At 45.4% G+C, this 26,606-nt stretch overlaps 1 protein-coding gene and 1 long non-coding RNA gene across 6 annotated transcripts in view; one reads left to right on the top strand and one right to left on the bottom strand.

The window, feature by feature from the left end:
* Positions 1-4,617: 4,617 nt before the first annotated feature.
* The window catches only part of LRRC38 (leucine rich repeat containing 38), a 76,085-nt gene continuing 54,096 nt past the window's right edge, over positions 4,618-26,606 (top strand). For 2 of the 5 annotated variants that reach the window (XR_011699571.1, XR_011699570.1), the window contains exons 1-4: positions 4,618-4,781; positions 12,757-12,831; positions 14,004-14,795; positions 23,965-24,312. Coding sequence is in view for 2 of the 5 variants with exons in the window: in XM_071575608.1 (XP_071431709.1) it covers positions 14,168-14,795; positions 23,965-24,218 (882 nt within the window). In the remaining 3 variants the exon portion in view is untranslated. Of the gene's footprint in view, positions 4,782-12,756; positions 12,832-14,003; positions 14,796-23,964; positions 26,551-26,606 lie in introns of those variants that run through there. The other 3 variants (XM_071575608.1, XM_071575607.1, XR_011699572.1) reach the window with 3 other exon arrangements.
* LOC139681867 (uncharacterized) lies at positions 12,319-14,239 on the bottom strand. The gene is made up of 3 exons (XR_011699573.1): positions 14,146-14,239; positions 13,189-13,299; positions 12,319-12,464 (listed from the first exon to the last, which is right to left on the bottom strand). It is a non-coding gene; the product is annotated as an uncharacterized lncRNA (long non-coding RNA).

The following is a 26,606-nucleotide window of genomic DNA, read 5'->3' as shown; positions in this document are numbered from 1 at the left end:
GAGCAGGAGGTGAGCACAGACCTGTGTGTGTCTGTGCTGCCTGGCAGTGGATGTCACACGTGTGCTGCCATGAAATGAGTGTTCCATCCACGCAGAGGTGGTGTCACTTGGTCTGGGTGTGTTATGACAATTCCCACAAATTGCCAGGATATGAGTGCAGGGGTCACTCTTTTTTTGCCAGGCAGGTCTGTGTTTTCAATCCCAGTGGTTGTGGGGAGGACGTGGCCGGGGGCTCAAGTACACACAGCCCTTCTGGTTTCATTCACAATCGGTTCTTTCCGTCTCGTCATGTCAGTGGTTTGCAGAGCCCTGTGAGAGGCCGAGGCTGTCTCTGGTTCAGTGGCAGCAAGGAATGAGCCAGGGCTGGGGGAGCAGAGCAGTGGTGACTGTATCCTGCAAGCTGTTCTGCCCCAGGGGCCGAGATGTGTGGGACGATGTTCCCCCTGGGTCAGTCATGAACTCAGGGCACTGAAGGCAATCAAAGGTTCCTCATGGTCACAAATGGGCTTTGGCTTCAAGTAAATGACCCATAAAATGGGAACATATAGACAGAGCAGTGTATGTGCATCCAGGGGTGACTCTCTATGCTCACATCTAGAAGGGACACACAAATGGCTCTTTGACAGAGGAATATCCAAATTACCCCTCTACAACGTTGTCAGAGGTTGTAGCATGGGGACATATTTGAATGTTCTGGCTTCTGCCTGGCTCATTATAGCATTTTTCATGAAAGTTCAGCTCCATGTGCTGCTGAAATTTCTCTTTCCACAGAACCAGCTCATCCATCCTCTCCAGTACATCATCTCCAGTTCGTTTACGGCATCTCCAGTCCATACAAAGTAAACCCATATTTCCCCTTGCTACTCTCAAAAAGTGCAAATTAGGCATTCCATTTTATGACATCCTTTGCAGATCTTCTCTGTAACTCAAATGATACTGTCTCTTTCTGTTGCCAGATTTCCTGTTTTTGTACCCTGGGGGCAACTGTGGGCCCTGCAATATTTGGTGAGAAGCATAAAAGCTGTTTTCTGCAAGCTTTATTAATTTTGAAGCCATTTCCTGTTTTCCCTTTGCAGCCAAACCCATCCTTTTTGGCAGGTACCAAAACACAAAAACACACGATTCAGTCTGAGGAAAAGTTCAATTACTTGACAGAGAAGGAGACCCCAAAAGATAACTGCAATTTTTATTATCCACTTTCCACAAGGCAGCTTAGCTTTTGGTTTACTGTGAAGTAACGTTCCAGCAGATTGTGTGGAAATGCAGGAGGCTTTTGCAGAACTGCAGATCCTTGCCCTCAGGAATGTCTCTTACCTTCCCTTAATCCCAAATTGTTTGAGTGCAAATCCATCATATCTTCTCATTGATTTGCACAGGCCTCAAACAGGTGTCACTTCGTTGTAGCTGTTGGGTTTGAGTCACTGTGGGCTGAGTTTCCTATAGAGAGAGATTGGTCTGAGTATTGACAAACTCAAATATTCATATTATGCAGCTTTTTTAAGATAAGCAGCTATAAATCAAATCCTGTTCCTTGACCATCTGTGCTTCTGCCAGTAATACATGCAGAGCTGTGAGCAGCCCAAGCTGTCAGATGTGGGGAACAGAGATTATGAATGAGAAAGTTGCAACAATACTTGAAGTTGGAGTTCTTAAGCTACAATAGTAATGATATTTGTCAGTCAGGTTTAGATGGGGCTGCATTCTCTGCTGGTATAACTCAAGAGTTTCACCAAAATCAGTAAGACTCTCAAAATAGATGTATTTAAGAGGAAAGAAGAAACTATCTACAGCTAAAGTAGTTTCATTTGAGATTTATGGGCAAGTTTATTGTACAAGTTGCTTTTCCCCACAATGCCATTTGAGTCAGTGATGGAAAGAGGTGATTAAGATGTGCTGGGACAGGAAAGGGCACTGAGGGCTGCACAAGAGTTTTACATAACAGGGAGTTGGTCTGTGTGAAATGTCACGATTTCTCTATGATACTTCAAAATCTGTCATTTGGAGTTGAAGTTTCAAAGTTGAAATTGATTTTGTTCATATTTTAATGTTCTTCATTAGAAGCAGATGGATTTGGGCCATTTAACACAAAAGCCCGAATTATATTTTTTACTTAAGAGTAACACCACTGCCTACCTGAAGTGAAATAGGGATGTGAAGGGAGCAGGAAACATTTGGTAGTTGATCTGCAGTGCCTTCTTGAGAGGGGTGTGAGTGCTGGGTCACTGTGAAGGCTCTGGAGCAGAACTTCTCAGCTCCTTCCTCAGCAGCTTCTTTCTCCAGGGACAGAGCCATCCTCCAGGGACTCAGTCCTGCAAGCACAAGTTTCATGGAATGCCACAGGCTGCATAGGGTGTAAGAACTGCTTGTGGGAGTGGGGTGGGCACCCTCCTGAGGGCACCCTGGAGTGGGGTGGGCACCCTGGAGTGGGGTGGGCACCCTCCTGAGGGCACTCTGGAGTGGGGTGGGCACCCTGGGTTGGAGTGGGCACGCTCCTGAGGGCACCCTGGGTTGGGGTGGGCACCCTGGAGTGGGGTGGGCACGCTCCTGAGGGCACCCTGGAGTGGGGTGGGCACCCTGGAGTGGGGTGGGCACGCTCCCGAGGGCACTCTGGAGTGGGGTGGGCACCCTCCTGAGTGCACCCTGGGTTGGGGTGGGCACCCTGGAGTGGGGTGGGCACCCTGGAGTGGGGTGGGCACCCTCCTGAGGGCACCCTGGGTTGGGTCTTCTGTCAGGCCGAGCTTCAGCCACACAAACTCAGCCCAAGGTCTCCAGTTGTCTCTACGTGACACAATGGAGTGACTCAGAGTTAAATATGGAATGCCCACTCTGTGCTACTTTTAAGCCTGTGACTGACCACCATGTGTTTAACAAAAAATTATAAGGTTGACGTAGGTTTTCTTAGGTCAGGAGTGGTTTTTAACTAGACCACTTGTATAAGTAAAGCAGCACAGCAATGGGGCCAGAGGGGGGGAACACACAGACTGAGTGCTCAGTCTCACTTACTGCAGAATGGTTCTAGAGGTTTGTCTTAATACTGCTTTCATTGTGAATTTATAAAGATACAGCAAATGCCTGTAAGAATTCACATGTCCTAATTTTTCAAACACACTTTGTGTTGGTGTGCTGGAATTCAGGAAGAAATGTTGTAATCCTGACAAGGTGACTGAGATCACACCTGCTTGGAATTTGAGCAGAACCCAGGACTGTTTGAAGCCCTGCTGTGTCCCAACAGTAGCCAGGAGCTCTCTGGGCATCTTCAAGGTGGGGCAGGACTTGCCTGGGTTTACTGGGGGGGACTGAGGAACACACAGCACATGGACACAGCCAGTTCTTCTGTGAATGACTCATTGTCTCTGTGAATAAACTTGTGTGTCTTTGAGAAGAAATGAAATGCACATGGGTGAATAAATGAGGAATGCTACCCCCATGAAGTTTCATGGCAAACTCCCATGTCAACTCTGATTTTAAGGAGGAATCGTGTATAAAATAATGTTCTTTCTTTCCCTTTCTGTCTACTAAGTGTGTTCCCAAGAGTAAGCAGCTTCATGGGGGAAATACACAGACAGAGAAAAGCTGCTGGAATGAATAGTTGTTTCAAATGGGGGAGGGCAGGGTGGGACAGAAAAGCAGATTGGTGTGGGGATGGAGACTTGGCCATGTGGGGAAGTAGTGAGTGCAGAGTGGTGTTCTCCGTGGCCTTTCCTGGCTGTAACGGGCACATCTGATAGAGGGAATAACCAGAAAGAGCCCGTCTCCTCAGTGGCCTGTGGCCACGAGAGGGAGCAAGATGTTCACAGGTCCTGGTTGGTTTGACAGGCACTCAGTGCAGGGCTGGATCCCGCCACTTTGCTAATGCCAGTGAGGAATTTGAGCCAAGAAATATATTCCAGACCAGGAGGAGTTGCAGCTGCAATGTTTCTGCCGTGTAATCAAGCAGCAGCGTGTCTTTCCACCCTGGCTTCGTGTCCAAATGAGGATGAAGATGCGAGGTTGTTGTGAGAGGAACACGGCAGGGGGATCTCTCAGCAGCACAAACCACGGCTTGTCCTCCAGGGACAGCCCAGCTCACCTCCGGACTGGCAGCCACACCGACTGGAAGCAACAATCCAAACACTTTTATTAAGGAGCAAAGCACACCTCCAAGCACAGTGAATGCAAGCACTGCACTCAGGGCAGGGATCAGGGATGTTCCAGCTATTTTGTGAAATCTGGATTCATTCACATTTTATTGCACTGACGTGTCACTGAATCACGACCTGCAATCCCTTCAAGTGAAATGTGGTATCAGGGAGTTTAATAAAGGTGCTCAGCTGCCACTGCTAGTGCTGGGTCTAGGAGAGTACTGGACTAAGAGCATGGTTTTACAAATATTTCTGCTAAATGTTTATACTATTGGATTGTTTTCCTGAAAAATAAAGTGAATAAGTATCATAGCAAGGGAAGCAAGAACAACAGAAGACACCAAAAAATCAAATGAATCTTCATCATAGTTAAAACAATGATTAGATTCAGGGTTTGATTGTTCTCTGGACTGCACTATATATATATGTCTGGTTAAAATGAAATGATTACTTGAGAGCGTGCAGAGGGCTGGAGTGGCAGTCTGAGGGTGGAAGGTGGGCAGGCAGGAATGTGATTAAGTAGAGTTCACAAAGACAGACCTTATCTTTGCAGTCCTCAAACCACTGCCTGGGATCACTCTGTGTGAGAGCAGCCTGTCAGCAGGAGCTCCAGGAAAACAAGGGAAGGCAGCTCAAATGCAGGATTTTCCTATCTGAGGGGTAAGTTAATTCATGCTTTAAATTAGAGAATGAATGTTTTATGCTTTACCTGTCTTGCATAAACTAATGCTGGGACACTAAAAGGAGGGAGCTGCTCTCCTGGGGGGCTGCTCACCACTTCAGTAGCCCAGGCCATCCACGTGTGTCTTCAGATCAAGGCACTATTGTGTTGTTAAAAATAAATATTTAAAAACCTGTGCCTTTTAACATGGAAATGCTGAAAGCTTTTGCAGTGAATATCATTTAAATTTAAAGCTCCAGCCTGTTGCTGCTTCTGGTTGTTTCCACATGAAATGGTGGAGGAACTGAAGTGCTGAGCACTCTGGTGGCTTCCACAGTAAATCAGGGGTGGGAATAAGTATTGGAGACTCTCCAGTGGCAACAATGTCTCTATTCTATAAATCAATTCATTAAATGTAAGTAGTGAATTAAGAGGATTTTTCTTTATTGGACTGTTAATAATATCTTGGTTTCACTGCAGGAAACTGAATTAGAGGTCTGTGATTCATGGGTTTGTAGGCGTAGGCAGCTGTACACCAAGTAAAAAGAATATTAACAATTTTAATTGCCTGAAAGCACTATTGATAATTCAGCATCTTTCAGAGCAAACAAGATTACTCCTGAAATAAGTCATTTAGATTTAAATATCTTCTTCTATTGCCCATGAGTCTTACAGCAGTTGTATCCCTTTCCCTGTTTAAAAAAGGGAGACTGAGGCCCTGACTGTTACCTTGTAAGTGTGAACTGCAGTAACACATTGGCTTTGGGATGAATTTTCTTACCTCAGAATGTGTATCCAGGGAGTTTGACCTGCACTTTATTAATGTACACAACATTTGTGTTCTATAAAGCTCACCAGGAATTGTGGAGCTCTGTTCCTGGTCCAGCAGCTGTGCCTCTGCATCCTCCTGCTCTGGTGTCCCTTCAGGTACCAAAGGATGTGCCACAGGCACAGGAAGGACCAGGCAGGGCTTTTTGAATTGCCTGGGCTGAGTGATGCCACATTATCAGTGACATCATTGCAGTAAACCGAATTTTCTGAGAAGTGACAAGTCTAGAAATGGACTAAAAATCATTAGGGTTTTCTTGAACATTTACATTAACTAATCCTTTATTAGATGGTTTTTAATGGATTTTACCATCAGAAGTACATCTAGACTGATTCATCTTACTCAAAAACTAGTCATTAAACCACTTGTCAGTGGTACAATTTGCAACTCTCTTCCTTTGGCCATGCCTGGCTGGAATAGCAGCCAGAGGAGAGATGCTCTTCAGGAGAAGGTGGGACTTTGTCATTTTGGTGAAAGGAAAGGTCCCACTTTTAGGGACCCAAGAATAGCAATACAACAGAAAGTAATTTTCAATTTTATTTTCTTTTTTTACTGAAAATGTTTTTTGTTAGACACTTTTGGCTTCTCTGTTTTTAGTCTGAGGCCATCACATAGTCCCTAAAAATATCTTTTTGCTTGTAGCACAGCCTGAGAAAGTGGAGAGTATAGTACATTCCACATGCTATCACATGGACAGTATTTTTACCATATTCATTTTTTGTGCCATTAACTTCCTGAAAAATTTAAAAGAGCCTGAAGCAAACATACTTTTTCTTCTGGGTTCCCTTCAAATTTGAGATTTAAGAGATTTCATTTGTGACATTTTTGTGAGATGGATTTATTTTTGGTACTACTAAAGAAAAAGAAGATGTGGAACCACCTCAGGTTGTGATGCCCAAGAACAACTCTGTGTCCATTCACTAACACTCCTCAGGGAGGAAATGTTGTGCTTTACCTTCTCTTGCTGATGTTACTCAGATTGAATATCTTTGAAATGAGGCAGACCCAAACTTTTAGAAGACAGTAGAAGCAGATATATGCAGGAGTTCATCCAGACATTAGTTACCCATCAGACAGGTCTGCCCCTGCACAGGGCTGTGAGTTACCCCTCCTGGCACAGAACAGCAGGTGGGTGTGTGGGGCAGCTCCTGGGGCTCAGGCAGCTCCACCTCCCCGTGCTGAGGGTCCTGCTGAAGTTCTGGTGTTTGAAACCACCACGTCCCACTGTGGGATGAGCACACAGGCTCCAAAATGGTGTGTTAGACCAGCTTGCACCGTGCCAGGTGGGACTGTAGTAAAATCCTGGAGGTTGTTTTTTATTTCACTGAGTGCCAGAGAAGTCCCCCCAGTTCTCTGCCAGTGATTTCCGAAGCAATTACAAAACTCCTCCTTGTGGTAACTGGCCCTGGTTGTGCCCATGTCTGTGAGAAGCAGGTCCAGAGGCAACTCTGCAGGGCTGCCCCCACTGCCTGGATCTGGGCATGGCTGATGTGAGTCCCCCTGGCCCTTCACCCGCTGATTCACAGGGCCAGGGACATGTCACAAGGCATTAAGGCAAAGCCTGTGCCCTCCCTGAGGGACACTCAACTTCTGCACAGCCAGAAACACTTGTCAGAGGACAAAAGATCACTTCAGAGTGAGGACAAGTGAGTGACTGGGACCATCTCCCATGAACAGGGCTGTGGCAGCTTCCCTTACACCTGGTAACTATAATGAGTTCTTGTCATCTTGATGGCATTATTTTTGCATACAGTAGAATGTACCTGCCTTTTCAACATTTACTTTATACTACAGAGGTAAAAGCAAGTAATTTTCCATCCCATTTCACCCCATTTGTTCAAGGATCTCTGTCACCGTTTTGTTGCCTTGTCTCAAATCCTACTTTTTTGATGGCTTTCCCTTTGTATTCCTGAGTGCTTTATGCTCCCAGTGCAGAGGTGGATGCATTTTTGGGCAGTAATTATTTTGCAGAAATCCTGTTGTCCAGTGCTAACCTCTAAAACATGGAATTGCACACACGTGGGAATGGTGCACATAATTTAAGGAATGGGAGATACACTTTGCAGGCCAGTTTTCAAGTCCTATTTTGAAATTACAGTTTGATCTTAAGCACTTAATTATATTTTCATGAACTATTTTTATGGTAAAAAGTAACAGGGCAATAATTATTTCCTTTAGCTCTTCCACTCAGCTCATGCTTGGAATTCCCACTGACACAAACATCCTTTCTGCATATTTAAATCCATGGGGTGTGGGCAGCAGCAGTCAGGGAGGGAGAAGGGAAGGAAGCACTAACGACTGCCTTGGGGTAGTTTTCCTCCTGTTGTGAAGAGCTTGTACCACATCAGGCAAGTTAAAAAATACAGCCACGAAGGTAACTGGAATGTCTCTGTGCAATCCTCTTATCAAGGCAGACCCAGGAGTCACTAAGAGATCTTGACCTCCAATTAAATCAGTGCATTTGTGAATGGAACTTCTCTCACTGGGTGTATGGTGTTCATTTGCATGAAATCCTCAGAAGAGCACCATCCTCTTTGGTCTGGGAAAGGCATTCAGCCCATCACTGTTAACAATATTAATAAGAAAATGAATTCAAGTTTTTAGTTTGGTTGGTTTGGGGTTCTTTTAGTTGTTGAGGGGTTTGTTTGTTTTTTGGTGTTGTTTTTTTAAACTCCCCCGTGTACCATGGAGACCAAATGGTCTGGAGGGGCTTTATCCTCAAGGAATGTTTATGTGGTGTTTTGAGAACCATTAGCTGTCAGCTGTTTTAATTGCTGTCAATCCATTTGCTGTTCCTTAGAACAAAGAGAACTCTCCAAGGGCTGTTCAAGGGGGCCCAGAGAACAAATTAAAGCATTATACTTCCTCCTGAGAGAATACCAACTTGCTTTGCAGCTCTTTCAGAATAATTTCTGCATTTCCTTCCTTACAGGAACACTTTTCCCAGAACATTCCCCATTTGTTGTGCTCTCCCCTCTGCTCAGCCACATTGCACGTCCAGCTCTGGGAAGTGCTCAGCAGTTGTTCTCTCCAGAAGGGCTGGAGAGGATGATCAGGGAGTGCATGATTTGGAGAAAAGCAAAATTCCCAAGAGTTTTCTGTCTTTTAAAGCAAATAGACCATGTTTATAATGGCAATCATGGGTAAAAAAAATCCAAATTGTTGAGCTTTACATCAGAGGTGGATTAAGTTTTGTGATATCTTGGGGCATTAAGAATTTGCTCAAACTTCCTTCTCTCTGCAGCTTCACTGCTTGAAACTCAGGTGCAGGTTGAAACAAGCCTCAGATACAAATGCTGTTCAGCTCCAGCTGCTGCTTTAAAGTCACTGACTTTCATAAATTTTCCTCAACAAAACCTGTGTTGGGTTTGTTACATAACTTTTATTTAGAAACTTTTGAGCTTCTAGAAAATCTTGGCTCTCTGATCTCCATGAGGCTTTCCAGATCTTGGCAGACCCACTGATAAATCTGAGCAAATAAATAATATTTGAGGAGAGCCCCGAGACCAGCTGTGACTTGATTAGAGTAGCAGTGGACATGAGTGAGCAAATCTCCATCGGCAGCTTAGGAGGACTTTGACTTTTAGTTGCCTTTAATTGGCTTTAAAACTGTGGCCATTGTGGCCCAGACCATGAACTGTGTAAAGGCAGGCAGACTACACTGCAGCGGGGTGCAAACTCATTCCTGAGGGAAACAGAACACAGAATTCACCTTGCTTGTCTCTGGTGAGTGCCTTTAGTGACTGAAAATGGTTTGCAGTGAGGTATGACCACATGTCTGCATAAACCAGATGATGGAAGACTTTTGATGGGTTTGGGCTGGTCTCATTTGGCTGCTGAACTGCAGTGTCTGAAGTTTTCAGATTCAATCATTGCTGCTGCCACGCTGATTCATTTTGATGCATTTTCCCTCCCAGGGGCAGAGCAGCAGCAGCAAAGACTGGGCATGTGTAAGACAAGCCTCAGCTCACAGCTTCTGTCATCCTAGAAATTATAAGACAGGAATAGACCCTTCTTCCCTTTTGGTTTTTCAGTCTTTTAGGTGTAAAATCAGAGGGAAAACTGCCCAGAGGTCCCCCTTGGCTGCATTCATAAAAGCTGCCTGGTCAGAGCAGGGCAAGGCTTTCTTTCAAAAAAAAAAAAAAAGTACTAAAGCCAAAATGGTAAAGACCTGAATAAAAATGGAACTTGTGCACAGAGCTGCTGTTTAACTCCAGCTCCAGTGCTTGATGAATCAATTAACACGCTGTTACTCACTCAGGCTCAGCACTGGTGCCCATGACACGTTCTAATGGCTGATAATGAGCAGGAAAACCCTGTGCGGGTCTGGGGTGCACCTGGGACTGCAGCCTCTGCCTCGACATGTGCCTTAACTCAGTGGAGCATAAGCCTGGAATAATAACTTCCGTCATGGAAAAATATGCTCAATTAGCTGCTAAATAAGTGAATGAGGATGGACAGTTTTCAGTCTCTGGTAAGGAAGGATTTACGGGCTGAGGCCCCAAACCTTCCTCTGTGTCCGCACGATGGTCGCTTTCCTTTCTTCTTCCACTACTCAAATTATTGGGGAAGTTTTGAGCACTTTTAAGGGGAGTGCTGGATTTTTCCAAGGGAAACATGAAAACTCTGTCAGAAGTGAATGGTTTTTTATTTAGTTTCTTACTGCTTGGCATGATATAATACTGTAAGTAGCCTAAAGGTCCAGGACGAGTGTGGTTTGTCACTCCCTTCTATTGTCAAGGCTTCTGCTATGAGTATCCTGAATAGAAATATAATGGAAAATGAAAGGAATGGAAAGGGAGATCATTGTTTTTAGTCCAAAGCCTTCCTACTGGTGTGTTTATCCAAGACCTGCCACTGGTGGTTTTGCTTCCTTGTTCTCCACAGAAGGATTTGACACAAACTCCTCCACAGTTCTTTGACTGTGGAATGTTACCCTGTTTTACAATCATGTTTTTCTAACCCATCCTGTCCCTTTAGGGGCACCTGGAAGTCACAGATAAATGGGCTGGCAGTCAAAATTTGATCAGTGTGGGATCCTTTCTCTGTGGAGAGAATATTTGGGGGGTTTTGTTTGGCATCAACTTCTAATCAGGAAGCTTGTGCTTTTCCAAAGCTGAATGGACTAAAATTTACTGCTGGAAGTACTTTTGGCTAACAGGTGATGAAGCTGTGGGGCTTTGCTTGGGGGCACTGAAGGAGCACAGATTATAAACACACCTTCATTTCTGGGACTACTCCCTGAGCAGTTGTATGGTTTACCACAGTGCTAGTTGAGGCCCATGAGAACACCTGGATTGTATCTTTCATTTTCTTGCGTGGAGTGATTGGTGTTTCTTTAGCAGGGAGAGGAAAAAGGGGACCTGAGAGGGCAGATAAAGGGAGGTGTGGTAGGACACACTGAGGGTTCATCGGAAGAGGAGAGCAGTTGTGGTGCTCAGTGTCTGGGGCAGCAGAGGGTGCTGTGCCCTCAGCACATCGGGGCCACCCCTGAGGTTACTGTCACTGATGCAAACACAAGGTTTGAAGCAGTAAAGCTTTACTGTCTTATTAGATAGAAAGCTGTGCAGAACCTCCTCCCTGCTGGCCCAAACGGCACAGAATGGTTGGCAGGTGAGAAAGCTGCAGAAAGAGTCCAGAGAATTTCTGTGCTCTGAGGGAAACAGCTGAGGTGCAGAAATAAGCTCCAAAAGCTGTCCAGGCAAAACAAAACAGGAAATGTTGTACAGAGAAAGCTGGGGCAGGAAAAAGTCTGTGGAATGTCAAGTCAGCACAGAAGGGTGTCAGAGCATGGCAGGGCCTGTGCCCAGCAGGTCAGAGCTGGCCCAGCTGCACCTGAACTCCTTCCCTGGATGCTGTGGGAGCAGGGCTGGGTCTGACAGACCTCCAGGATACCTGTCCCAAAATATCCAGAGCCTGAGAGCAACCCCTCCTCTCCTGCCAACCCTCCACAAGCACCTCGGGCAGGAAAGCTCCACAGGGTCTGTGCAGAACCTCAAACTGCTTGGGAGTGTGCAGGATGAGTGTGAGGGGGTGCTGCTGACAGGGGCAACAGCTGCAGAACTTGGGAGCAGCTGAGCCAAAGGAAGGGCTTTCCTTGCAGAAAGGAGTGGGAGCTTCAGCAAGGGCTGGTGAATTCTTAGGGAAGCTGAGTCCTCCTCCTGCCACTGACATGTTCTTGGATCTTTCACAAATTGTGCCTTATTGTCTGCAGTCTCCCATCTGTGAACCAGCATAATAACACTGAGGCATCGTGGAAAGGGAAATGTCAGAGCCCGATTCTGTACATTTGATACAAGAAGGGGGGTCTGCAGAGCAGGAGCTACAAGGACCCTCAAGTCCTGTGTATAGAGAACTCTTACAAAAGAGCTGGATCTCTCTCTATAAAGTTAAATTACCACAGACAAGGAATCAGTTCTGCTTTCCTGTGTTAGAAACACCTTTATCTCCAACCTAAACCTTTAGTGGAATTAGGGCAGAAAAACAGTAGATTACAGCAGGAGCAATTGTTTGCAAGATACAACCTTTAAAGTTTAGAAAGCATCAGTTCTGCATGAGAATATCAGTTGCAGTTGCCTGTTGATGCTGATTCGTTGAATCCTGACTACAGGACTTATTTTGCATGTTTGTTTCTTTTAATCGGAGGAAGCCTGTCAAACTTCCACTTCCTCTGTAATTTAAAGGTAAATATTTTCAATAATCCTCCCAGGAATTTACTTGGGCTTTATCCTGGTGATTCATAGAGGCAGCTCTGCCCATTTCTCTCTGGGTGGTGTTTGAAAAACACCTTGAGCAGGATGTGTCCTTATGGGAGGGATCCAGAGGATGCTTCAAGGTGGTTTGGCCTAAAGACCTAAGAATAGAAACAAAATGTGTTGCAAAACATGAGAGAAGTGTTCAAAGGCATAAACCTTCTTGGCATGTTCATTTCCTAACAGCAGTGCAGGGAAATGCTGAGGTTGGGAATCAGCTCGTCCAGTCTGGGCTCAGGCAAAGTCACAGCAGGTTTGCCCAGTGCTGTCCCCAGTTGGGTTTTGTGGTGATATTCAACCTTTCTGGTCAACCTGAGCACCCCCACAGTAAGAGAAGTGTTTCCTTGTGTTCAGATGGATTTAAACTGTGCCCATCTCCTCTTTTTCTGTCAGTGGTGCTATTGAGAACAGCCTGGCTCCCTCTTCGGTCCCTCCCAGCAGTTCAGCGTTTGGACAGATGTACTGAAGGTGAGGTGGATGTTACTGCTTCAGTATTTGAGATCAGGTACAGACATCTCAGAGAATAGTCTGTCCCAAAGGAAATTTTTGCACCCTGTCAGGGATGAAATATACTCTAAATTTAGCTATGAAATATGACCTTAAATTGAGGCTACTGGCCTTTCTTTGACCTTAGAATGACCTTTCCCAAGGTGTTGGAGTTTGTGCTCTACTCCTCAGACACACACGCCCAAATACCATCTGTTCCTAGAAAAACCTTCCATAGGTGTGATCCCAGCACTCAATCCTGTTTGTCTGCTTACACATCGAGAATAGAGAGGGAGGGATGGAGTTAAAAATCAAGTGTGCATCTGGCTGAGGACTTACCTTTCTGGATGTGGGTTTGGGGATGTCAGGAAAACACAGATGCCTTGCTGCAAAATCATCTCTGCTGTCCCACGGGAGACAGGCAGATTGATGGTCAAATATTTCAGCCCCCTGGAAATGGAGAAAATCTGTTCAGTTTTAACTAGCTGAAGATTTGATCCACAATTTGCACTTTTATGTGGTCCAACAGACATTACTGGTGCTGTAGTAGAAAGCAGCTTCTTGGGTCATTAAAACAGGAAAGAAAAAACCCTCACTTTGGAGACAACATTCATTGTTGCTGCAGTAGGTTATTCTTCTTGGTTAAAAGAGTCATATTTAGAATGTGAATTGCTCCCACAGCTGAGAAGGCATCCAGAAACAGCACAAAGCCAGCCCTTCCTTGTCTTTGGGCCCCCCATTGCTGCTCCTCTGCTCCCTGTTTTACAAATGAAAGGGCAAAACAGTCCTTAGCAGGCATCCAGGATACTGCCTGCCCCTCCTGCCCTTCCAGAGGTATTGGGTACCTTCCTCCAGGCTCCTGCTAGGAAGCAGCACAGTGACTGATCTCATCGGGGTTTGTACCTGAAGGGCTTTTCAAGCATAAGCTGTTGCTGCCACAGCCACAGGATCAGGTGTGATTTCCCATTTGCTGGAATATACAGCAAATGTGCAAACAGACTCTGGGCTTTTTTTAGCTCACAAAAGCAAGGGAGTCCTTTGAAAGATCCTCCGTGTACCCAATCACCGCTCTCCTCACCCTGCACAGCATCATAATATTCCCACAGTGTAAATCCTCACATTTGCCTCCCTCCCTCCCTCCCTCTCTGCTCCAGCCACTCTCCCTCCCCCTGCCAGCCTGCTGCTATCGGATCTGTGATGATATGTGATCTCCTGGATACAATCACACACACACACAAGTACCAGGCACTCCTGCTCAGCTGAGCAAGATGTCTCTCTCCTAGCAGTGGTGCTCACCCCAGCGCTCAGATCCCTGACGATGTTGCCATGCTCTCCTTCCTGCCTCCTGCCTCTCGCTGGCTTTGCCTGCCTGCTCCTGCTGCCCGGGGCTCAGCCCTGCCCTGCTGTCTGTAGCTGCATGGACTACCACACCATAGACTGCCGGGACCAGGGGCTGCCGAGTGTTCCTAATCCCTTTCCTCTGGATGTACGGAAACTTCTCATAGCTGATAACAACATCCAGGCGATCCCAGCTGATTTCTTTATATTTTATGGAGATCTAGTCTATTTGGACTTCAGGAATAACTCCCTCACCTCTTTAGAAGAGGGCACTTTTAGCAGCTCTACCAAACTGGTGTATTTAGACTTAAGCTACAATAATTTAACACAGCTTGATGCTGGGATATTCAAATCAGCAGAGAAACTGATAAAACTGAGCCTTGGGAACAATAACCTGGTGGATGTGGACGAGGCTGCTTTTGAGAACCTGGACCAGCTCCAAGTGTTAGAATTGAATGACAATAACTTGCAGAGCCTGAACGTGGCGGCCCTGGAAGCGCTGCCCTCCCTGCGGACCATCCGCCTGGAGGGCAACCCGTGGGTGTGTGACTGTGACTTTGCCAACCTCTTCAGCTGGATCCAGGACAACGCGTCCAAGCTGCAGAAAGGTAAGGCTGGTGGCTGTCGGTGCAGTCCGTGTGTCTGTGTGTGTGGGAGGGCAGAGGGCTCCTGGGCACCCTGGCTGCTGCCTGCAGTGCCCCACTCTGCAGTTTGCTTACCCTGTAATTGCTTGCTTTCAACAAACCAGCCCTTTAAACTGATATTGGCTTCCTTTCAGCAGCAAGTCCTCCTCCAAGTTAAGAAATAAAACTTAAAATTAAGCCCTAATAATTTTGATTTGTAGACTAAACTTACTTAGGAAGTGAAAGGGCCTTTTCAAATTCATTCAGCCCAGAGCTGGTTCTCTTCCCAACTTCATTTTCTCTCTGGCAAATGTATTTTCCACAATAAGCCCTTTGAGCAGCTAAATATCCTGTGCCAGCTCCTTAGGAATACTGATTTTCCTCTCATTTTACTGAACAGCTATAAAGCTGCTACAAAAGAGTTAAATCCCCATTTTATGCAACTGTGATTTGTCAGCCCTTTCCTGGAAGTATTTTCATAGAATCACAGAATATGCCGAGTTGGAAGGGACCCACAAGGATCATCGAGTCCAAGTCCTGGCCCTGCACAGGGCCATCTCTGGTGTGATACTGTGTCTAAAACTCTCCAGTAGCTGGATTTGGGCTCTTTTCATTAAAATAGCACTGCTTCCAATATTGGAAACAAATTGAAATGGTTCTGGACCCCCCCCAAATGCAGGATGTGTATCTCTGGTATTTGAGCCAGTGGTTTTTAGAAAAGCATAGGAGGAAAAATGAAAGTATTAAGACTGCCATGTCTAGGGAATCCAGAGTCTTGCTCCACATGTCCCACCAGACCCCAAAGCCTCTCTTAATCCAGCTTTAGCAGGAGATCATCTCACAGTTCATGTCTCCCAACAAGTACCAGGGCATAAACTCCTGCCACTGAGCCACAGTGCCCAGCTGTTCCCAGAGCCAGATGGTGGGAGCAGGGAGGCACCAGGAGGGCTGCACAGGGGACACCTTCCACTGGCCCAGGCTGCTCCAAGGCTCAGCAAAGCTGGCCTTGGGCACTGCCAGGGCTGGGACAGCCACAGCTTCTCTGGGCACCCTGTGCCAGGGCCTGCCCACCCTCCCAGGGCAGGATTTTTCCCTAATACCCCATCTGAACCTCCTCTCTGCCAGTTCAATGCCTTTCCCCTGCATCCTGTCACCACATGCTCAGAGTCTGTAGTCAGTTATTCAGGTTCTTCCCATAGTCATGACCTTGGGCAGCATTTTTTAACATACTCATCTAGGTTGCCCTAAATATTCTTATCTGTAAAGCAGCTGTTTTAAGGAAGAAGTCATTTGAGGAAAAGGTGTTGGGTTTTTTCCTCTCTGCCTCTGTGAAACTTTGATCTTGATTCTTTCCACACCAAACCTGGGCTTCTTTTCCCAACTTCCCTGAGGCTTTAGCAAAAGTTTGCTTGACTTGAACTAAGTATTTGCCTGCCTCTAATGATCAGTTCAAACATCAGTTCACTTTCCCCATGCTTTTAATGAACTTCTGGGTTGTCCCCCTTGATCCACACTGAGTCTGTTCAGTTTGAGTCTGTCCCACCACTTTTTCTGCTGCCCTGTCAGTGTTTTAAAGTGTATCTGGACTTAGATCTGGAAATGTCAAGTGACTGAGCTTTCCCACAGCACTGCCAGTGCCCCCAGGGTCTCCCAAGCTCAGAGACACTTTCCCACAGCCTTTTCTCTCATCCACAGTTGTGGTTTGGCCAAATAGCTAAAAAGTTACTAGTTTGTCCAGATCTTCAAACCTTAAGTAAGATTTGATTTGGGAAGACAAGGAGGGAAGGAGCAAATATTCAAAGGGTTGGTTTGATCACAGCTGTCCCCAAGGATTTGCATTTGTTCCCTGGAGCCAGTCCCCTGGCTTTGCACCCAGCCATGTCAGGAGAGATGTGCACGGAGGCAGAAGAGCCTGTGGAGTCAGCACTTTCAGGGCTTCTTGGGAGCTGCTGCCACAGAAACACTGACTGTCTCCTCTAATAAACTACCAAAACATTCTTCACAAAGGTGAGGGCAAAACTAAACCCAAAAAGGAAAGCCTGTCTCAATGACATTTGAAAATGCACAGCCTCAGTTGAGTGCCCTGCAAAACAACTTTTGGAAAGTCAGAGTTAAATTATTAGAATTATGATTTGATTGCATTGTACATCCAGTTTCCAGTTTTTAATGATGTCACGACATGATACCCGTTAGGATCTGATTAGATTGGTGTTACTTGTCTTGTTACACTTATCCAAAGCCACCCTGGCCTTTGCTGGGAGGAAAGAGCAACCCCCTGAGGATTCAGCGTTCAGCCTCTGCCTCTCCTGATAGTGCTGTAGGGCTGGGGACAGTTGCTGTAAGGTCTCTGTCTGTACAAAAACAGGTGTGAAAACTTTCATGGAAGGCTTTACTCTGGGGAGGGTGGGGCATAAAAACTCACAGAACAAAAAATGTCTTGAAAGAAAAATGCCCAAATTGGTCTATAAAATACTGCTCCTCAACTAACTCTCCAGACCTTTCCAGATCCAGAAGAATGGAATGATTTTTACAAGGCTGTTTAGAAAGACTGGGCCGTGAGGTGTTCATCTCTTCCATCTTAGGTTCTTTCTATGATCTCATTCTAGTCTAAAACCTATTACTAAACTTATTCTATAAATTAAATAATGTCTTATTTTACTGGTCCAGGCCTTTATAATAGCCCTGGGCTCACTGAAAATATGAAACATTGCCTTCAAAACAAAACACCATCATTACAAAAGAGGATAGGTTTTGTTTAACCTTCTATCAGCCAGAGAAACAACTGAGCATTTTCCAAGTCCTCTTGGCTGTTCAGTCTTTATTAGTACTTGTCTCTTCATCTGCTGTGTAGAGGGGGCTGCCTGAGCTCCATGTACTAATATAGAACCTGAGCAAGCCTCAGCCAGAAAGGACAGGCTGTTCTGTCCATCCCAGCCACCACTTCTCCCCCAGGATCAGGCACATGGTAGCACATCCCCAGCACAGAGCAGAGCAGAATATCTGTGCTTTGGGGAAGGAATTAAAAGCCTTAAGACATTTCACACATTCAGCAGCTTTTACTCCGTTCAAGCAGAAACTCCCAACAGAAATTATATTCCTTAACAAGTGCATCAAATCTGTTCCTATATATATTCACATATAAACATAAAATTTGATCTCCCAGTCATTTTCAATAAAATTATCTGACTGCCCCTGACTTTTCACTCTGTTTCTTCCATCCTAAGGTTGCTTGGAGTACTTCCATCTTTCACAGACTTGAAGATGTGAGGACAGCATTTGCAGATGTGAACACCTCATGTTAAACCTTATATTTAGGCCTTGAGACAAACTGCTAAGTACCCTCTGATGTGCTTCTGAGAGTTTCTGGGGCACTTGGCCATAAAAGTTTTATTTAGGGACTTAAATCGAGGCTTCCAGTTTTTTTAAGCCTTACTGTTCTGATTGCTGGGGGCTGTTTCCAATGGAATCTCGGCTGCCTCTCACTGCTTATTAATCCATCTGATACATTAGTGACAGAGTTTAAGTAGACTAAAGCCAACTATAGCTGGGGGCAAAATACCACACAAGAAACAAAATGCCACATTGAAACATTTCAAATCTGTGTCAACTGCATTCAGCAACATGAGGGAACAGCTCAATTCCACCCAAAAGGGCAAATACGAATTTTACTCAAAAACACCCCACACAAAGTCTATTGTAATGTGTTATATTTACTGTCTATAGTAATGAACATGTGCATGAAGCTCAGTGAAACATTTATGACTTCAGATATTTTTCTGGCTGTATTTCCTTCACATCTCAGTGTTTGTCCTTATCTTATACTGCTGCCCATTGCTTGGTGGTAGGAAACTCTTTCTCCTGACACCTGCATTTTGGGGACACTACAGAGACCCAACAGAATTGAGGCTTCTTTGTGTTATGTTTTTTAAACTCAGCATCCAAAATTATAGCTGGGAAATCTCTGTTAACAGACAGACCATGACACTGAAGTGGTAATGAATTCCAGAAGTTCTCCAATAAAACCTGCATTTAGCACAGGGATTAGAAATGAGCAGATATGGAAGGACACAAGGAGTCCTTCAAAACAGATCCAGAGCAAGTGCCACCTCTGGGTGCTTGTCTGTAGCTGGAGGAGTAGAAACCAAAGCAGTACAACAGGGATCAGTCACCACCTCCAGGGAACAGCCATGGCACAGCCCGGAGCAGGCAGTGCCAGGGCACCTGATGGTTTGGAGATCCTGGTCACACAGTCCCTGGTTCCTGTGAGGAACATGGTTGAGTTATGGCCACAGAGTCCCACAGAGTGAATGCCAGTGCAATGTGGCCTCTGGGTTTTCCTGGGCTTTTTGGAGTTGGGAAGTTCAGTGCAGTTACAGCTTTGGGGCACTGCAGCACTGTCACTCATTTTTCATTATTGTACAAGGGGATTATTAATTGCTTGCATGCAGACTGGTTTTGGGCTGCATCTATTTTCTAGGAAGTTCAGTTTAACAGGGGAAGGATTTCAGCTGAGTGGGCCTGTGCACAGGCCAGAAACAAATGCACCATGTTCACAAGGATCCAGCAGCAGCCTGATTGCATGGGATCATTGTCAGGGTTGAGTGCTACACTTAGTGGAGTTATGCTGCTCTAACTTAGGGCATCTCAAAGTCATATTGTTCTAAAACCTCTGAGGGAATTTCATTGAAATAAGCTCTACCTGGGACCCTTCTGCATCACTTCTTTACAAGCACATGTATTGCTTTTTTCTTTTTAAAAACAAGCCTCTCCTTTTAACATTATGGTTCTGGAATTTCAGCATTTTCACACTTTCCATGTTACTTACCCAATCTCTTCCTCGGGGTCCAGCCCTGCATTTTCCCCCTTGTTTTTTCAGTGTTAAGACAAGCCTGTCTAGAATCCAGCAGCTGTCCCTTGACTGGGACTTCAAAGCAATCAGTGCATTTACAGCTTGCCAGCGAAATGCATCTGCTCCTTCAGATGAGAGAGCAGAGGGATAGAGTGTGTGACATTGTCCTTGGGACAGCTGGAGTTATTACAGATAATGGGATGGCCCTGACCAAAATAACACGAGCTGTGTATTTATAGCACACTCACACTTGTTATTTCATTTACAGTTTTGTTTGGTATGGAGAAGCTACTCCTTGAATATGTTGTGGGAGCAATGAGGTAGATATATATAAATGTCATCAAAGGCTTCCTTGCTGCAGCCAGGCACCAAATATCAAGAGATGCCCTTTACAAGAGGTCTGCCTGGTTTTCTAAAAGAATAAATTGAGTAGGTTCTACAAAATAAACAATTAAAACAAACAAACAAATTAAAAATGCCAATAAAACCACCACTATAAAAATTAATACCAATCTAGTTAAAGTGTGTGAAAGCAGAGCACGAAGGGTAAATGGCACCTCCTGTGCTCTAGAAGTGTTGTGTGTGGGACAGGTGACTTCACTGACCAGTCTATAGGCAGCAGAATCACAGAGGAATAAACCTACAGCCCATAATGAATACTGATCATTTTCTAGAAGCAGTTCTTTGGTTCATTGTTCATACAGAGGGTGTATGATGATGACCTGGAATTGCTTTCTGCCCAGGGACAGAACAAAGCTGGGTCTGTTGCTGGGCACCAGTGCAGGAGGGTGGGCACTGCCCCGGAGTTCTGCACACACACTGGATTCTGATGTGTAAGGACAACCTACAGGTAAATAATGTAAAGCAACTACACTGTTGCTATGGAAGGAGGCAGAGGAAATGGTTTATTTGTGTGTCATGTTCAGCAGATGTGTGTGACCTGCAGGTGATGGTGTTTTCAGGTCGACAGTTGGAAGCTGTGGTGCAACAACCGCTGCAATAACTTTGGAATTCCTTGTGCCACCAGTGGTGGAGCTGCCAGTGTCACTGCTGTTCCAAAGGAACAGTCTGTTCCCCGTTCCCTTGGGAGCCCAAAGGAAAGCTGCTGTTAACTGTGCTGGGTCTGTCAGTGGTGTCGCGACTCAGCAAACAGAAGCACTCCCCCAACAGGAGGGACTAATGAGTGTTCCTGTCCCTCAGCCACTGGCTGTGCTTCCACCCAGCTCTCCGTTCTCCGGCTGCTCCCAGCCCAGTTTGAGGCTCCCCGTGTGTGGGCAGGAAAGGGCAGTTTGTTCCTGCTGCCCCGAGGAGATGGGCACACGTGGGGTGGCTGAGGCCACAGCTGGGAGCGAGCCAGGGCTCTGCACTGGCCCCTGCACTGCACCCCTTGGCACTTGTTATTCTCAGAGACCAAGAATTCTGCAAAAACCCAAGGCCACACGAGTCTGCTGGGGTGTCACAGGATAAAGCAAGTAGCAAATTCCCCTTTAATCTATTTGGTTTGAGAACATGACCTAGATTCCAGTACCCATGGCTACATGGAGAAGAGCTTCTTTATTTCTCATTATTGTATAATCAGTCTCAAAATCCTCACAGTACCCTGACTCTCTCAACAAGAAATACCCTCTAAGTGCCCTGGTGTGTTTTCTGTTGCATTCTCTGTGTACTGACGGAAGGTGAAAGCATCAGGGAAACAGGAATGGAGCTCACAGTCCAGAGGCCCAGCTTTGATCCGTGGCAGAACTGCTGTTGGAAATGGATGAGTGGGCTCATTTCCATCTCTGGCATCCTGGGGAAATACCACCATAGTAATTTCTAGATGCAAGGGCTGCACTGTGTGGAACTGCTTAGAACAATAGTTTTGTTTTGGAGTCTTTTTTGCTCTCTTCCTTTTTAATATATTTAATATATTCTTTTTCTACTTCCTTCCTCTGGAAGCGAGATCTGACACTCCAACTCAGCACTCCAGTGTTTCAAATGCTGACAGGTGAGGACAGTAGAGAATTTCTTTTGCAATAGGTCAGAAATAGAAAAAGCAGAATTGTTTGTACCACCTGTACACTGTTCCTTTCAACCTGCTGTGAATGTGGCTCAGCTGCTCTGCAAACAGCAGCTCAGGAGCTCTCAACACCTCTTCTAGTGGCTTCTTTTACAGAAACTCACACTTATTATTTCACACAAGTTATATGGAAACTTGTATTTTCTTGTGCTTGCTACAGGGGAAATGGAGCCTGTGTAGGTGCTGTATTTAGTCAATGCAGAATTTCCTGCCAAAATACTGCAGAGATCTTTCCTATTCGCGAGGAACTTCCTTTTCAAAGGAATTTGTGAAACGTTAGACTCATGAAACTGCTTTGATTACTGTCAGCATTATATTTATTTATTGAAAAATATTTGCTTTTTAAAATCGGATTAAAAAGACACAGGTTTTGGAATTCCAGCCTATGGCTTTTCACTCCTCCCTCATTTCTCATGGTTTGGAATTGGGAACGATATCCATTTGTCCCCCCTTTATGCTGTTCATCCTATTAACCCCTAGAGCTGCTACTCCAAAGTCTTACTGAAAAGAAACTAGGATTGGGTGGACAACTGTCACTTGTTTTGGTAGGAAGGTCTGTTGAAGGAGCTCTGTCCCAGGCTGGAGGGTGCAGGATGGAATTCCTCAGCCAGCAGAGCAGTCTCTGCACACTCAGGGACTCCTGGGCATCAGCTGGTGCAAAGCCACGATGATACCTGTGAATGGTGCAGGCTTAGGCTTCCACCAGGCTCAGAGGACGTTTAAAACCAACATCCTTCACCTTCCAGGTCAGTTCCAGGAGGTTGCAAAGATCTCTAAACCCAGTTGCCTCACCATCTGCTGTGCATGGCCAGTGCTCTCCGGGCTCGGAGATAAATCCATGTGCATTTGGGCAGCACTTTGCCAGGAGGAAACAGTCAGCCTTGGGCACACTGACTGCTGTCCTGTCCTGCTGGCAGCCCTCAGTACCTGGCCAGGGAGAAAGAGGGAAGGCAACACAACTTTAGGCAAATGCAGAAGATACATGATGGCTTTTAGCGATCAAAATTTAATACAATCATCATTACAAGGTCGAGTAAGTCAGGGTGATAATTGGTTCCATAGTAGAAGCAGTTAAAACTCCCTTTCAAATCAACACAACAGCTGGGCTGGGTTGGATCCAGACAACCAGCCAGGCTGGCACCACTAACCCCTGGTGCCTGGGTTAAATAAAACATCTCATGCCATAGCTATCCAGCCACAAAAGAAATGGGATTCACAAATGCAGAGGAACTCACATCATCAAAGTGCCATTCCAGTTCTGGGGCAGAGCTGTGTGGTGGAAAGGCTGTGTGCTCTGTGTGCTCACACCAAGGCAGAGCCAAACCCAGGGTCGACATCCTGGGGTCACCAGCAAAGAGTGGGAGTGCCCCAAGTAACCCAGCAGCAGTTCTCGTGTCATTAACACAGTTATTATCTTTCCCCTTTACGTTCACGTTCCTAATAGTAAGACAAGAGTTGTCTCCAACAGCCCTGCAGACTAAATCCACTTCAGTATTTGCTCTGCTCTTGCCCTGTTAATCCCCTCTCCTGATGTTGCCCCGTTGTGAAGGAAGAGGGACCTGGGCATATTCAGTAAACTTTGCTTTTCCTGTCCAGGACCAACCTGTATTCTCACCAGTTCTTTAATCTGAGGTTTTTTGCTTTCACTACAAAGAGCCCAGCCCGAGGCATTCTCCAGTAATGTAGAGACACAATATCTGCCAGGCTGTGTGGCCTCAGGACAGCCAGGGAGGAAAGGGGGAGGCACATCACAGACAAAGAAAATTGCATTAAACCCAAGCTGTTGTTCTGACCAGAAAAACAACTAGTCTTGGAACTATATGGAAAAAATTAGTATAGAAGGCACTGTAAGATGTGGAGGGAACTTTAATATCCATCCCTGCTGCCCTGGTTTGGAGTCAGAGTTTGTGTTTAGATGGAGTAGCTGGGAATTTCTTCCAGGCCTCCAGGTTTAGATGCCCCCAGGGTTCAAGACTAACTTTTTGGAACCCACAAATCATGGTCCTTGATCACACCTGACCTCCTGGAAGACTGAAGGTGAAACAATTTTCAGGAGCTGCTTAAGGGGGCTGTGTAATGGGTTTTGGATAGTGATGGAGTTGGCTCCAGTTTTTCCTAAATACTGTACAAATTCACAAACTAGAATTAACCCTCAAACTTTTCTTCAGCCATTCCATCTCTGACCTGGAGCAACAGAAGGATTCATCAATATTCCACTGACTTGTCCCCTCCCCTCTTCTTTGCAGGTCTCCATGAAATCCAGTGTTCCCTGCCCATGGAGAACAGAAGAATCTTTCTGAATGAGTTATCTGAGGTCAGCTTTAGTGAGTGCAAGTTTAGTTTGTCACTGACAGACCTTTTTATCATCATCTTCTCCGGTGTCGCCGTCTCCATTGCTGCCATTCTGTCCAGCTTCTTCCTGGCCACGCTGGTGCACTGCTTCCAGAGGTGTGCTCCCAGCAAGGATGATGATGATGATGAAGACGACAGTGAGGACTGAACTTAGTCTGTATCCTTAAGTTTCCTTGGTCTATAAGTTACTAGATCATCAGCCAAAGTCTAGGAAGAAAACAAGTAGAGTAAAAGCTTTAAACGTGAGTTAACTGAAATCTCAGTGTGGGAGGATCCCTTTAGTCAGTGATGGTCACAGGTCTGGGAGATGGAAGACCTGGGACCCTCAGCTTTCTTGCACATGTAACCTGATGCAGCCAGACAGGTTTCATTTTGATCCTAAATCAAACACTGCATTTAAATTTGAAGATTGGGAGAAAAGGGGAGGAAAGGCAAAAAAAGTTCCAGTGTTTTAAAAGATGAGTTCCCAGTTTCCAGATTGTCCTGATGAGATGCAGATTCTTATAAGTACTTAAAGCTTGTTCTAAAGGCACTTTGAAAAGGACTGGATGAGTGGAAGCATTTCAGCTGGAAAACACGGCAGCAATTTGAACCAGCCCCTTCCTAGATCTAAGGAGTGGGAGATTCTGTTAAACTCACACAACTTTGTAAGTAACAAAATCCAATCAAAATGATTCCTAGGATTGCAGAACACGAGAGGAAGGTTGGCATTTTCTCCCTACAGAGGTTCTCCACAAACACTCATCCCCCAGTTAATGACAGCAGTTGCAGGCACCATTCAGCCAGAAGGATTTTTCTGTAAGTGAATATGATTCTGGGTCTGAGTCATCCACTGCAGATGCCTGGCACTTCTTTGGTCATGGCACAAATACTAAATATAACCTCCTTTTGCACTTTTGGATGCGATGAAGTGAAGGATTTCCCTCTCTGTAGTGTGAGGCAGCAGTAACTGTTGCAGTATCCAGTCCATTTAGTTATTTTAAAACACTAAGGGCTATATTCTGCTCCTGATTTTACTAAAATAATCCAACTGAAATGAGCACCATGATCCAAATTGGCAACTGTATAAACAAGAGTGAAATCTGGTTCAAGATGTTTCTGACTGTATTACAGATTTGTCAAAACTTGAGCTCTTCTATATGATGGTAGATATTTTTGTTAAAATTAAAAGAGACATTTATTACAAGAGATTTTTGGAATAGTGCTGGACAGCTTTTTAGGATAAGTATATTTTTAAAATATTTGTAATGGAAGTATTTTTTTAAAGCTCTGTGTATTTAAATTATTATCTAGAGTAGCTGTGAGGGCTTGAAGTAATGACCAACATAGGAATAAGCAGCTAAGGACTGTATGCTATTATAAGATAATTAGAGCTGATGAAAAGTAGCATTTGTTTAACTACTGTAAATGCTATTATTTCTTAAAAGAAAACACTCTTTGGTTAAAATACTGCCTTGTTCAGTAGGAGGGAATCACCCTGTGTGGGCAGGGCTGACAGGGGTCAGCAGGACAGACACTCCTGGTGCTGTCCCACCCAACAGGGATCACTGGAAGCCCTTCAGCCACTCTGTCTGTCCGTGCCTCAGTTTCACTGCCTGTAACACAAAGATCACAACTATTGATCTCTCAAGTGCTTGTGCAAGGGGGGCACTCCCTTGGGCTGACACAAGAATTGTGCAGAGGTCTGGTGTGATCCTGTGTCAGTCTGACTTCCCTGGCACCTCTGGAGTTACCCCTGTGTCAGTCTGACTTCCCTGGCACCTCTGGAGTTACCCCTGTGTCAGTCTGACTTCCCTGGCACCTCTGGAGTTATCCCTGTGTCAGTCTGACTTCCCTGGCACCTCTGGAGTTATCCCTGTGTCAGTCTGACTTCCCTGGCACCTCTGGAGTTACTCTTGAGGCAGACAGAGCTTGCCCCGGGACTTGCCCCACGCTGAGGTCACAGCCAGGAGGAGAGTTTGTATTTCTCTGAGCTCTGCAGCTTATTCAGTGCACCTACTGCTGCCATTGTTCCGATTATTGTCTGAGAACACCTGTAATGGAATGAAGAAGGACAGTGAGAGGATATTCTGTGTCAATGCTGTCTTATTCTATCCTGATTCCTTCAAGACAAAATGAAATGACATGATTTTCACTGTGTAGTGCCATGATTATAAATAACACAAATATATTTATAGTTTCAACGTGGGCTTTCATGTTTATTTGTGTGTGGGTATGGACAAAAGGAGACAAGCCATGCTTGACTGATCTTTCCTAAGGGGGCTGTGTGGTGTGGCTGCAAAGCCACCACAAGTTGCCCAGTGCAGTTCCTGAGCCCACTCCCTTTGCCTCAGACACGGATACATTATCAACAGTTTTATATTTAGAGCTCTGCAAATTGTTCAGTCATGGAATGAGAAACTGGGTCACACTTATTATGGACTCAAAACTTGCAACCAGTTAACAAAATGGTTTGTCCTACCAAATTTCCCAGTGAGACATCAGTGAATGTCTCAGCAAACGTCTGCCCTGTCTCTGGTTTCTGGGTTTGTTTATT

The sequence above is a fragment of the Pithys albifrons genome, chromosome 22 (genome assembly GCF_047495875.1).
Source record: "Pithys albifrons albifrons isolate INPA30051 chromosome 22, PitAlb_v1, whole genome shotgun sequence".
Lineage (NCBI taxonomy): Eukaryota > Metazoa > Chordata > Aves > Passeriformes > Thamnophilidae > Pithys > Pithys albifrons.
Note: the sequence above shows the minus strand (reverse complement) of the source record. Positions and strands in the feature narration are given on the sequence as shown.